Source organism: Xiphophorus hellerii, chromosome 22 (genome assembly GCF_003331165.1).
Source record: "Xiphophorus hellerii strain 12219 chromosome 22, Xiphophorus_hellerii-4.1, whole genome shotgun sequence".
Classification (NCBI taxonomy): Eukaryota; Metazoa; Chordata; class Actinopteri; order Cyprinodontiformes; family Poeciliidae; genus Xiphophorus; species Xiphophorus hellerii.
The window spans coordinates 27,608,576-27,621,841 of NC_045693.1; the positions used below are offsets into that span (position 1 = coordinate 27,608,576).

At 37.7% G+C, this 13,266-nt stretch overlaps 1 protein-coding gene across 3 annotated transcripts in view; it reads right to left on the bottom strand.

Moving 5' to 3' along the window:
- The window catches only part of LOC116712859 (protein kinase C epsilon type-like), a 123,067-nt gene that overhangs the window by 9,103 nt on the left and 100,698 nt on the right, over window positions 1-13,266 (bottom strand). For all 3 annotated transcript variants that reach the window (XM_032552703.1, XM_032552702.1, XM_032552701.1), the window contains 2 exons: window positions 6,920-7,058; window positions 4,029-4,217 (listed from right to left, as the gene is read on the bottom strand). In XM_032552703.1, the coding sequence (XP_032408594.1) occupies window positions 4,029-4,217; window positions 6,920-7,058 (328 nt within the window). The remainder of the gene's footprint in view (window positions 1-4,028; window positions 4,218-6,919; window positions 7,059-13,266) is intronic.

Sequence of the window (13,266 nt, forward strand, 5' to 3'; positions counted from 1 at the left end):
TTATTGCTGAGGGGCACAAGCAGGCCCTCTGACATACAGATTAAAAAAAAAAAAAAAATAAAAAATAAAAAATAAAAATAAAAAAACAACTCAAAAAGGGCACTAGGGGCATCAAGGATAAAAAGGGCAGGGGCTCAAGCCCCCCACAGTATGTTCCAGGCACGTGCAGTGCCCAGATCCCGTCAGCAGCGGTGCAGTCCCTCTGCACGTGCCTGGAACATACTGTGGATGCATTTTGGACCTTGAGTTAAACAAAATCCGATTTGGAAAAATTGTAATTTTTTCGCTGTGAAACGCTCAAATATTCATAACGAATGTTTTTCATGATTTGGAATGACAATATATACCAAACATTTCTTAAACTGATGTAAAAAATATTGCAAGCAACACAGTTTATAACATTAGCATGAAAATGAAGACAATTATATCTTTGTATACAATTTTTGACAAAACATCATAGGTCAAAACAAGATGCCAGAAAATCTGTATGTGGCGGGTGGAGTAAAAAAAGTATTTTGGACTAAAGGGAAAAGGCTTTTCTACCTTGGCTCCGGGAGTTAGCTGTGGCTGTAAGCTGTTTACTACTAGCTGCTGGGGGAGTGGCTCTGCCTCACCCCGCAGTGATCAATTCTTTGCAGCTGAGCAACCCAAGCATTCCCCTGCTTGGGTTTCTTAGTAGCTGCCTCTCAGACTGCCAGGATCTCATCGTACTCTCGGTCTCTGATACTCTTTGTCAGTTGCTAATATGAATGATCGATTCGCCATCGTCATCATGGCAATCCTCACTGTGCCCAGACTCTGGCTGCGGGTTTCCTCTTTTCGTCTTCCAGCTCAAAACAGAGGGCAGCTGCATGCTGAGCGTTCATTCTTCAGGTAATCCTTTATATACAGAACAGAAACCACTAAGCTAAAAACAAATTACGAAGTGGATGCCACTAGTCGTTCCAATATCCAAACTTTGCATTAATTTCGGTATCTCACTGCTTTTGCCGCTACTCCGTTCGCGCCGCTACTCCGTTACCGCTTCTCTTTCACGGTTACTTGAGCAACTTTACTTTGTTTCTTAGCAACAAAATACACCCCATCGTTATTTATTGAAGTTTTGAGATTTCCCAAAACAAAGAAATCTAATGTTGCGTTTCGTTTTTTACTTTTGGAAGCTCATTCCCTTTTACATAACCGGAAAAGCCGGTTTTTAACATTTCTCTGACATTCGGAAAAATATGGTTTACTTATTTTAGTATAACTCCGGTTTTACTTGGCCTATTAACACAATTTAAAAACTGGTGTGAAGTTTATAATGTGCACTTTAAGCATGAGTAGAAAGTGAGGCTGGGGGAGGGAGTCTTGCTGCTACGCCGTCACAAACCAGACATGTTAAAAAGACGGTATAAGCATATGGACTCCTATAGTTTAACGTATCGATACTCGTGGATGAAAAATCGATACCTTCCGAGGGGGGAAAAAATCAATAAATATCGTAGAATCGATATAATTATATAGCCCTAGTGTTAAATGGGATTGTTTTCCCGAGGCATTTCTCCGGTATATCCATGGCTTCTACTAGTTGAATCAAGGTAATTTGCGTGTGGAAGCAGCAGGCCAAGTTGGAGCTCATAGGAAGGAGAAGCTGTGGGTCAGTTTCCTTTTGTAAATTCTAGCTTCTCCCTCCTGATGTTTGTTGATTTGAATTCACGCCACATGATTTATACCACCATGTCATTAGTATTGCTTCCTTTAACACCACAGAAGTGTACAAATGTCTAGATGCTATCCAAGTTTTTTCGTACATAGTAGGCTACATATGGTAAGGAATTTTCATGGTTACTAATGAATCAATGCGTACCCAATATTTGATTGTGCCTTACTGATCTTCCTGACTTAAGAAGTATATTAATGTTTTACCTTGTAAAAAGTGTTTGACATAAATCACTGAAAACAGAGTGCTGCCAGTCGTGACCGACGGCTGCTGTCCCTTATCGTCTTCTTTCGTCATCTAAAGGTTTACCATAAGATGACACATTTGGTTTGCATCCTTATCTGTTGGTACAGTCGACCCAGCACCCTATGACCATTTTACAGTGAAATTCACTATACAAAGGCCACTGACTGTCTGTTATTTGATAGGCTTTTCAGGAGTTAGCTCATGTTGTTTTGACATCTGTCATGGTAAAGTGGCTCGTTTTCCTCACACCTGGAAATGGTGAGATTATTCTCAAGTTAAACTTAGCTCTGATTGCCTCTTCTTTGCTTTGCTTGCTTTGACTCTAACAAGCAAAGCAAATTTTTGAGTCTAAATATCTTAGAAAGAAAGTGAGCAGAATCTGAAGAACAAATCAAACAACTTTTGCTGGTGTTGTCTCAAACCAGCAAATGACAAATTATTGTTAAGGTAGTAGAATGTCTAAATTGTACACATTTCCAGAAATGTAGGCAGAAACTCTGTGATAGTTCATTCTGGTGTTTGAATCTTATTCCATTTATTAAAGTTTAAGGGATGTTGGGATCCTATCCCATGTTTCAGATCAGGGTCCATGTTACGGCATTTAGAAATCATATATCAAGTCAGTATCAAAGTTCCAGACTAAATCCAAACTCCTATCGGTATTTTTTTAAAATCTCAGGTTATTTTCCTTTGTGATGTAACTATGGCTGCTGAAAACCGTAGCTGAAACGCTATTTATGAAATGTTATAACAATGAAAGGGAATTGCCAAATTCATGATGTAGGAAACCACTTTGACTGTGACTTTGCCAGCATAGGATCAATCGAAGCTGCATCTAAATAAGCTGCTCGTCGAATTATCAACTGATTAAAAACGCAGATATGCTAACATCAGCAAACCGCTCCAGATGAGAGATGAAATTTGGAGCTATTAGCAGTAGCAAATTGCTAACAGCTAGCTTGCAGTAACAGTTTGTGAACCATAGCTATCTGTTCACAAACAGATGACAAAACTATGTGAGAAAGTTGTAGCTGCAGCAGCATATGCAGGGTGCCTTGCAGAGACCCCTGTTGGGCAAAGATATCTGTCACTGTCAAGAAAAATAACAATAAGTAGTATTGATGATATTTAGTGTCTTATTGTGTTAGATTTAACAGATTCCCATAAAGTAACTGAGTTTTAAAGGAACTGAATTTATCACTGTAGCTGTATGGCCCCCCCAAAAAATAAAAATCCCAATCCCCACTGGGAAATCCTTACTAAGCTTGTACACATTACTATTTAGTCGAATATTTAGCTGAGACTGATTTTGTCACAGTAATTTAACTTTAAGCTGTGCTTTAATCACCAGTTTGAATTTTCTTAATTATATTTTGCAGATACATAGAGTAAAAAGATAAATGAAAAAAACAGGAAGCTAAAAGGCAAATGTCTGATCTAGGATCAAGAACTGGGTCTAAATTACTTCCTTAAAGGGACAGTATTGTAAAACCTTTTTTTGAGCTTTACATCATATTATAATGTTATTTCCTCATAAAGAAAACATATCTGCAGTGTTGCTTTGATTCTTTCATGCATGTTTGAGAACTCCTTTAATCTCTATGGCAACGATTCAGCTGCGCAAAAAGCCTGAGTGGACCTAGCCCACTTCCACTTTACAAAGCACCCCTCCCCTGTGACTCTCACTCTCAGCTCCTTCTGACTAGCCAGCAGCAATTACCAAACACCTGCTGGAACTGCTCATTATAGGAGCTACTGCTCAGAGCAACGCTGTTAAACCATTAAAATGTTAATAGAGGAGCCATGTTGGGATGACTTCCTGAAGGCAGAGCTTCAGAAAGAGCAGGAGTTTCTTAAAAAGACAGAGGCCAAATTCCAAGACGTTAAATTACAAAGTCAAATTTCTTTTAAGTCATATTTGAACATTTTTATAACAACTGTAGGTAACGTAGTTACTTGGTTGTGCCATGAAGTAGAGCTATATGTCTGGAAAATACATAACACTGGCCCTTTAAGAAGCTTCAAGACCTCTGCGACTGTGAAACACTAAAGCCTCTAAACAGGAGTAGCGCCTCCTACTGACCGCTCTCAGAATGGACACGGCCTCCTTGCTGAGCCACACCGGGTAGAGGACGTCGTCATGCAGGATAGACTCGAACAGGTCGTCTTCGTTATCGGCCTCAAATGGCGGCTGTCCCGCCATCATCTCGTACATCAGCACCCCCAGAGCCCACCAGTCTACCGACGGACCGTAGTCCAGCTCCTGAAGGATCTGATCACATGCAGAGGAAACAGAGGCGTTTCAACAAAGTGATTATTCTCTAAAGTTACTGACCTGTTCCACTTCAAGGTTTTGGTAAACAATCAAGCTTTTGAGCTCAGTTACACAGTTTTCTGCTGTTTGCAAAAAGTTGCTAAGGGGAATGCTAATGCTGTCGTGGGTCAGAGTTCCATTCAGTTTTATAAGAAAAATATTCTAAAGGGATAAATGGAGCAATCAGATCTTTCCAGCCCAATTAATGTCTGGAGGTGATTCCACACATATCTATTATTATCGCAGTTGGTAGCACAGCATTCAATTCTCAGCCTGGGGTCTTTCAGTTTGCATGTTCTCCCTGATTATGTGTGGGTTCTCTTTCTCCCACAGCCCAAAAACATGACTGTCAGGTTGATTGATCTATCTAAATTCTCCTTAGGTGTGAGTGTGCATGGTAGTTTGTCCTGTCTGCCTCTGTGTTGCCATGTGATGGACTGGCGACCTGTCCAGGTGTCCCCAGGTGATGGATAGCTTGTAGTAACAGTTGAAAGTAGGGAGAAAGATTTCTTTCTGGTAACTTTAATTACAAGGTTTGATGCTTCACATTTTACAAAAATAAGACCTCCTAAAATATATATTGATGTATATCTCGATGATAAATGGAAGTGTGCGATGGCTAATCCGCTAAATAGGTAAATATTTAGATTCCCCTAAATCAATTTTTCTGGATAAATTCTGAAGCACTAATTTACTTGGCAGTTTAGTAGACTTTTGGTTAAATAAAATTTGACATATTGAAGTTTTGGTTATCTTGAATTCTTCAAGTAATTAGACATTTATGTTGAAGTAGTAGAAAACTTAACTCAGTCGTTCCTTTTCCTTTCCTCACTAAGAATTTTATAGAACATTTAAATAATCTGACAAAATTTTATTTGGTGAGCAAAGGTTGCAGTCTTTCAAGGGCAGCTACAAGTTGAGTTGAAGTTAGCCCTTTAGCATTAGAGAAACAATTGTTTAGTGTTTTGGGGTTAGCATAACTAACCTTTTAGCTAGCACAGTGCTGGTTACAATTCTCCAGCAGTCAATGTGAACACTTGTAATATCTTGAATTTGATCAGAAGTGAATTAACTTGAGTTCAAAGTAATCTAGCTCAAATCTGACCTTCCAGGAAGGATTCAGTGGAAACAAGGGAAGATGGCTCGTCTAAACAAAACATAAAAAGAGAGACTGAAACTGATATAAAGCAGTTAAATGGGTGATTCTCTGAATTCGGTACTTTTTGGGGTCTCCGGTTACTTAAAAAAATACCACAAAAAATTTTGTTTTTGAACACTGCATCTATTGAAGGACTCTTTGAACGTCCTAGAAAATGTTTCCTCACTTTATGCATGACATCCCAAACATTATTACGAAGTTCTTTGTTACTTAGGTTGCTTTAAATTCAACCCCGCAACAGGAAAATTTCTTTCTTTTATGAGTACAACTCTATAACAAAATTAAACTAATTCTTCCAGTTCCTTTGAAATCACTTGTCCCTTGATTAAAATAACTAATTGTAAGTACATTTTGTTTGATTCTGAATCATAATAATTAGACTGATAAGTGCAATATGGCAACTTGATGTAACAGCGCTTTTCATAAATCATGAAAATACACTTTAAAATAAACATTATATCAGGCTTTTTTATATCTTTGACTTATTCTTTAAACTTTGCATACAGTCCAACAAATATTAGTCTAATATTTGCTGTTATTATATAAAAAATCATAAAAATGTATCAAGTAATGGGGTTGAACCCACTGTAACAGTTGACCACACTGTAACGGGTTTGAACACTCTGGCTGGCTTAAGAACAGTCCAACCTTCAACCCCGTAACAAAAACCACCGTTTTTGTAACGGGATTGACTGTTGAGGGGCTGAAGATTTTCACTACAAGTAGCAATAAGACCACATCAGCTAGGGTATGGAGCAACATATGATATGATCAAAACAAGAAATTAATATATGTTTCAAAGACAGTTCTTTATGTTTTCCCAAACAACAATAAATATTATTTACCTTTCTACATTTGAAAGCTCAGCCTTTCAAGTGTTGAAAGGTTGAGCTTGACGATGATGATCTATGGATAAAAATAATCAAATATAGGCAAGAAACTTTCCTAACACTTAAATCTCTTTACTGTGTGAGCGGGAAAAGAGTTAAGTGATGTCACTTCCAGGGTGCTGAGGAAATTGGACTGAACCATTATTTATAAAAAGGAGGGATTGGTATGTTGTTACGGGGTTGAACAAAACTGGAGGGACATGATTAAAAAGTGCTATTTTATAAATAATTCATGTATTTTTCTCATATTTCTTTTATTTAGGTTAAAGTATACCTGAAATGTTTATATTAGTAGAAATAACTTACAGTTTACTGGCTATTTTTATTTGTTATATATTCATTGAGAAATTGACATTGGTCAGTGGGGACCTGCTCATTTGGTTGACCTCTACGCTTCAACAACCCACAAAATTTTTCAAAACATAATTTTTAAAATATATTTGCATGTTATATTACCAAGAAACATGGATATTTCCATTTATTGATTTTCTCCGAAAATGTGGTTTGCATTATATTAAAATCTTTGAGATAAACCTGTGAGACACAAAATGCACCGAATTCAGAGAATGACCCAAAAATCAAACTGTGTGTAATTTTCTAGGACCTTTTACCTCTGGTGCGATGTAGTCCGGCGTCCCACAGAAGGTGGTGGTGGTGACTCCATTCAGGATTCCCTCCTTGCACATCCCAAAGTCTGCCAGTTTGCAGTGACCGTCTGCGTCCAGCAGAATGTTGTCCAGTTTCAGGTCTCTGCAGAACAAAGAACACAATTATCCCAAATCAATGTTCACTGCTGTATATTTAATGCAAAATAAATCTAATGTGATGTGATTCCATGAATGCTTCTGATGAAACACTGGATAGCTGAGGGACAAATTAAATAACTTCACTGCAAGTCCCACAGGGAGCCAAAAGATTTGAACTTGCAGAAGAGAAAGTTGATTGTTGAACAGCACAAAGGGAAAACAGACAGAGACAGAAAGAAGTCTCTGAGATAAGACTTGTGGTGTTGACAGACGACAGGGTCGGTCGTGAAAACAGACGCTCTTCGCTTGATGGTTGATTGCTAGAAAAATGTCAACAACTCCGCTGCATCATTCAGCCCAGAGGCGTGTTTCAGAAAGTGCGTTCGCACCAACAGGCAGCAGAAGAGCCATAGTGAGCGTGCTTCTGCACCGGGGACTTATGCAAGTGTTCTGTTTTTGTAAGTCCTAAAAATAAATGCTAAGAAAAAAAAAAACAATTTGGAAACCATGATCAGGAGCTGCTAGGATTTGTTAGTTGGAGAGCTTGTTCTTTTTTTCCCCTTCATGTTTTAAGACGTTTTCCCCTGGAGCAGCAGTGAGAAAACTTTTAGGGAGAAAACTTAAAACAAAGGAGAAAAAGTCAAAAGCTGTATCAAAACAAAGAAAAATTGTTAAAATCCTACATTCCTACCCAGATACCACATTATGTTTCTCTCTCCAGTAAATGAGAAAATTTATTATCAGCAGCTATGGAGGTATTTGGATATCGTGCAAAGTAAGCAAAAATCCCTAGTATGCTAACATCCTTCAGGTCTAAAGGACGAATATCACAGCATGGCAGATGACGCAAAGCTGGCCTTAGGTCGTGCTGGGGTCAGTGGATGGTAAACAATATAATCAATAACTGACTTTCAGGATTCAGAGGTCAAGAACGAGCAAACCTCCAGGCTGATCTTTTCTTGAAGAACCAGAAAACAACAAATTAGACATTCGCAGGAGTTTTCACACCCCTTGAACTTTAACAGCCAAAAATGTGTTTTCTTGAGACTTCAATTGATAGGCCGACGTGAAGTAGCACATAAATCTAACCTGGCCTTTCTACACAGTTCCACTTGATTCTCATCTCCCTTCAATGCTCTGTCTGGAATTTCTTCCTTTGAGCTGGATTCGTCCAGTAAACTTTACACTGAGCCAATCAGAAAACAGAAGAAGTAGTGATTGATGACACAAATCTTCTGCTCTGTTTTAGAATCATAGTCTGTCTGTAGTTTTAGCAACAGTAGTGGCGGAAGTGAAGGAAGCCGTTCAGCCCGTGTTGGTCATGCCAACAGATACTAAATTATATCACAGCACTGGCAACCAATGCAGTACAAGGAACTCACTAACAAGCTCAAAAAGTTAGCTTGAGATGATTAAAACTTTGTGACTTGATTCATTCATGCTGGACGTGGCCTTTGGAATAATGGAGACATTCCAAACACTACAGCCAATGTTTTTGTTTAAACAATTCTTCTCCTGCTGAATATCCGCCTCACCTTGTCTGTCTTCTCAGATGGCTGTTTACAATGCAGGCAGTTTCCAAAAAGCTTCTTAGCGTTGAACTGGCGCATTGCACAGGTCATCGGGATACATTAGGGACACTTAAAACCCCACCAGGCCAAGCCTCCAGGAAGCCATCATTTCTCCATAGCAGAGGGTCCGGACCCTCTGTAAGAAGTGAGGAGTAGAAGTAGAAGCTGATTTTCACCAGGCTAGCATAAATGTGGACATTCTTTGGGGTAATACTTTTGCAACATGCATTCGGTTTTTACAGTTCCTGGCGGTTGTTTTCACAATGTTATTGTTTTTGCAGAACTGCATCATTTGAATTTTCCTCAACTCCGACTTACATCCAAAATGTCCGTCCCTCTCCAACCCCCAGCCCGCTGTACTGCAGCGCTGCTCTGGAGTCTCCCAGGCAACAGATTAAAACCTGCCGGCCTCCAGCGACTTGCACGAGATGAAGCAGGTCAGCTGCAGTCGTGCAGAAACGTGACATATAAATTTAACGCATTGCAGATTGAATTTAAACAGCCGCTGACGTTAATCGTTGTATTACACATAAACTCGCTAGGGGAAGATTTAATATTAAGTGGCTGCAGGTGTTCAGCTGAGATAATGGAATGATATTTGAGACAAAATGCTTAGCTGGAGGAGATCAAAACGCCCTACCAATATCATATAAAAAAAATACAATTATTGTTTAATTTCTCTTTACTCTTTAGAATATATATTAATGAAAGTACTTGTAAACAGTGCTAAATTGGAAAAGAAATCCAGTAAGTCTCACTGTTATTTATTTAACCAAAAGGTAACAAATATATCAGAGAAATAGAAAACCGCAGCATAATTCTCTTTAAATTTTTCTTTATATCCTTGAAGATAAATAACAAAATGAGACCAGGTTCCTCTAGGCAGTTTTACACAAATAAAATCTTTATTCTACTTTTCAAAACACAAAAGGAAGCATTTTCAACATGTCATTAATCCTAAAAAAAAAAACAACGCAAGAAAACATCTGAAATGAGTTATTACACACTGATGACGGATTCTTTACAAAAACGTTTAGAAAACCTTCACATGTAAACAGAAACAAAAAATTAGTTCAATTTATACGTTCTTGCTCTCATGAACAAAATGCCATTTTGTAAGCTAGATGTGTTGTTGCACTCTTAATGAAAACAAACTTAAAAAAAAAGGTGTACAGTAGTCGTTATACACAGTGTATTTGGAGGTTCCATCATTTCTTTATCAGTAGGTTTGTACATTTGAAAAGAATTTTGTCCAACAATTGGATAAAAAATAAAAAATCACCTCCTCTTTCTTTCCAAAAGATATTTTAGGCAAAAATAATCACTTTTGTCAAAAAATTATTTAGTCCATTATTTTAGTTAAGAGATGATGTTGTTATATATCACTCCCTTTTGTCTGTACATAGCAGCAGCATCTGAAACTCCTCTATCTGCTTGGTTGTGGTTTTGGTTCACCAACCTTATGTTACCAACGGCCCCCATCTCAGCCCGACTCGGTAAACTTTGTCTGGACGCCCTTGGAGGATGAAATCTGATGAAAACTTGTCCTTGGTGTCACAGAGCTCCCGTTGCCCTGGGAGACCCACTGTTATATTTCTCTAAAGAAGCTTTAATATTGCTCAGGATGCTCTGTCAATAAACAGAAGCCGTTGTGAGGCGCAGGAGGCAATCAGGCTCAATTGAGAGCATTTCCTGTGTTTCGCTGTAATACAGAGTGATTTTTCCATTACATCCCCGTCGGCCACCACTTCCCCCTTTCAGCTGTCCTTTGCCTCTTCTGGGTGACTAAATGTTCCAAACACACATCTGCTCACACACACAAACATTCACAACGTGTTGCCTCCTGGTATATTTATCTGAGGGATCGGAGCGTGAGAGGCTCATCACCGAGAGAGGATATTAAAATCAATAAACTCAAGGCTTTTAGTTATTATTTAAAAATATATATATATATTAGGAAAGATGCAATCATGAAGTTTAGATTGGAGTCAATGTTTAATGAAATTAAACCATTACTAGTGGGAGGAAAGCAGAAGAACTGGATCTGGATCAAAATTGTTGTGTTTCTAGACGTTTTCCTTACATTTCCTTGTTTAGATCCTTCATCCACACAGGTGACAAAGAACCAAAGGGACTGTTGTACAGAGATGTGATTCAGGACAAGGATACAAAACAAATCCAAAGAGTTAAAGCTGCACTATGTAGCTTTTATAAAGAATATATATATATATATATTCTTAAAACTGTCACCATGTCATGATAGTTTATGAGACAAATAATCTGTGAAAAGATGGAGCTCCACTTACTCTCTGATCTGCTACTGCCATCTGAAGAGATGCACCAAAAACAATCAATCAGGGCCAGGAGGAGGGGCTTAGTGCTGCAAATGACACTCATGTACTACTCACTGCTAAATGTGTGGAAAGGGGATTATACGGGACATTTATGGGAAAATACTAAACTACTAAGTATCACTGATACTTTTATCAGCATGGTGGGACAGGGAGGTAAAAAACGATACTTTCCAGGCAAAAATTCGAGACTGGACAGGTTTGGTCTGGATATGGGTCACAAAATATTCCAGAACTCTCTGTGAGAATGAGTTCTGGTCTTGAAACCAAACATAGACAAAAACAACATTCTATCCTACCTAAGGAACGCCACACCCACAGTAAAACATGATGGTGGAAGCAATATGATCTGGGGTTTCTGAAATTTAGATGGAACTGTTTTTTTTATCATGAAGGTTTCAAACACCTGCGAGTTATGACCTGCTGAATGGTTAAAGAAGAAGAGTTTTCATTTTCCAGTATCAAAGTGTTCAAACATCTAATTAAAAAAATTGCATATTTTTTAAATACTCATTTTTAATCTCATTCTATCAATAAGATAGAATGAGATGAATGAGACAGTAAAAATTTTAGCCAGATGGATGTAGACTGGAGTCTGAAAGGTTTGGAGAATTATCAATTCAGGAACAGCGTCTCATTGAAACGGGAAAACTTCATCTTAACAAGATTTGGAATTCATTTTTTGTTTATTAAATTTTGTTTATTAAGATTTCAGTGCAACATAATTTCCAGGATTTAGAACATTATGAACATTTTTCTTTGTCCAAAACAAACAAGCAAATCAAAGATGAAAAAAAAAAATACAATAAGATATAAGTTGCATTAATGCATTATGAAAAATAATAAATCAGAGCAATTCATTTCAATGAGAACCAATCGTACTCAACAAGGGATGCACAGAGATATTCAAAGTTAGTTTGAACATTTATATCTCATTAAAATCTAAATATCTTCTCTTTTAAATAAGAAAGATTGTAACAGGAACTCACAATCTTTCTAGAAAATTCTGAGTTTTGAATCTCATTAAAATCACAAACTTGTCTCGTCTTAATGAGAAACATTTTTGTTTTAACAAGTTTAATATCTTGTTAAAACATGAATATGTTTCATTATGATGACATATCACTCCTGAATTTATTTCCGATCTTTGGCAGTTAAACGTTTCAGTTCTGATTGACTAAAATTAAGTAGAAACATTATTCTAAATAAATAATATTAAATCAAATTAATTTTGTTAGCTTGTATGGTGAACTCTAAAATATTAATCTCACATTATTAAAAAAAAGTTCTGACATGATTTATTATTTTAATTTTTTCTGACATCACAGAAACTTGCTGAATGTTTGTGTGATTTAACAGGAACCTGAATGAGCAGGTACTGTTAAAATCACATTTGGGGCGTGCCGTGGTGGCGTAGGGGATAGCGCGACCCATATTTGGAGGCCTTGAGTCCTCGACACGGCCGTCGTTGGTTCGACTCCCAGACCCGACAACATTTGCCTCATGTCTTCCCCCCTCTTCTTCCACCTTTCCTGTCAGCTTACTTTCATATAAGGACACTAGAGCCCACAAAAGACCCCCTGGAGGGGTAAAAAAAAAAAAAAATCACATTTAGGAAGCACTTTATAATGACGCCTTATTTAGCTATTAATAAATAATTAGTTAACCTTGAAAATATCATTAAGGATTATTCATGATTAATATGCTATAAATGAAGATTTATTAATGCTTTACCAATAAACAATAACTAGTAAAGCATTAATATTTAGATTTAGACGGGTTCATAAAATGATGAACTGCCTTGACTATGGATGCACTGCAGGATTATTACAGAGCCATTTCAAACATTCTCTAACCATTAATGCACATCTAACATGTTTTAAAAGTATATTTATATGTTATGTGTATATCTGAGTGTTAACATATACACAGACTATGTTGGTTTTGGGAGGAATTAGTTATCAGTGCTGGGTGAAGCATTAATAAATGTGTTAATTTATAGCTTATTAAGTATGAATCATCCTTAATTAATGATGCTTTGGAGGCTAATTAACTATGTTTTAATGGTTGAAAGAGGCTAAATAAAATGTGACCCAAGATGGCAGTACATTTTGAAGAGCCAAGCTCAGCAACAGCTGTGTGTCCGTCTGTTCATCCAAACATCCTCCCTGAAACCAGTCAGAACCCGCTCCGTGAACTGGATCTCCTCCCAACATCACCTCAGGCTGCATGGCCAGAGCAGAAAGAGAGAGCATGTGCCGCAGCACTGCTGGGAGCCGCAATGAGGGGA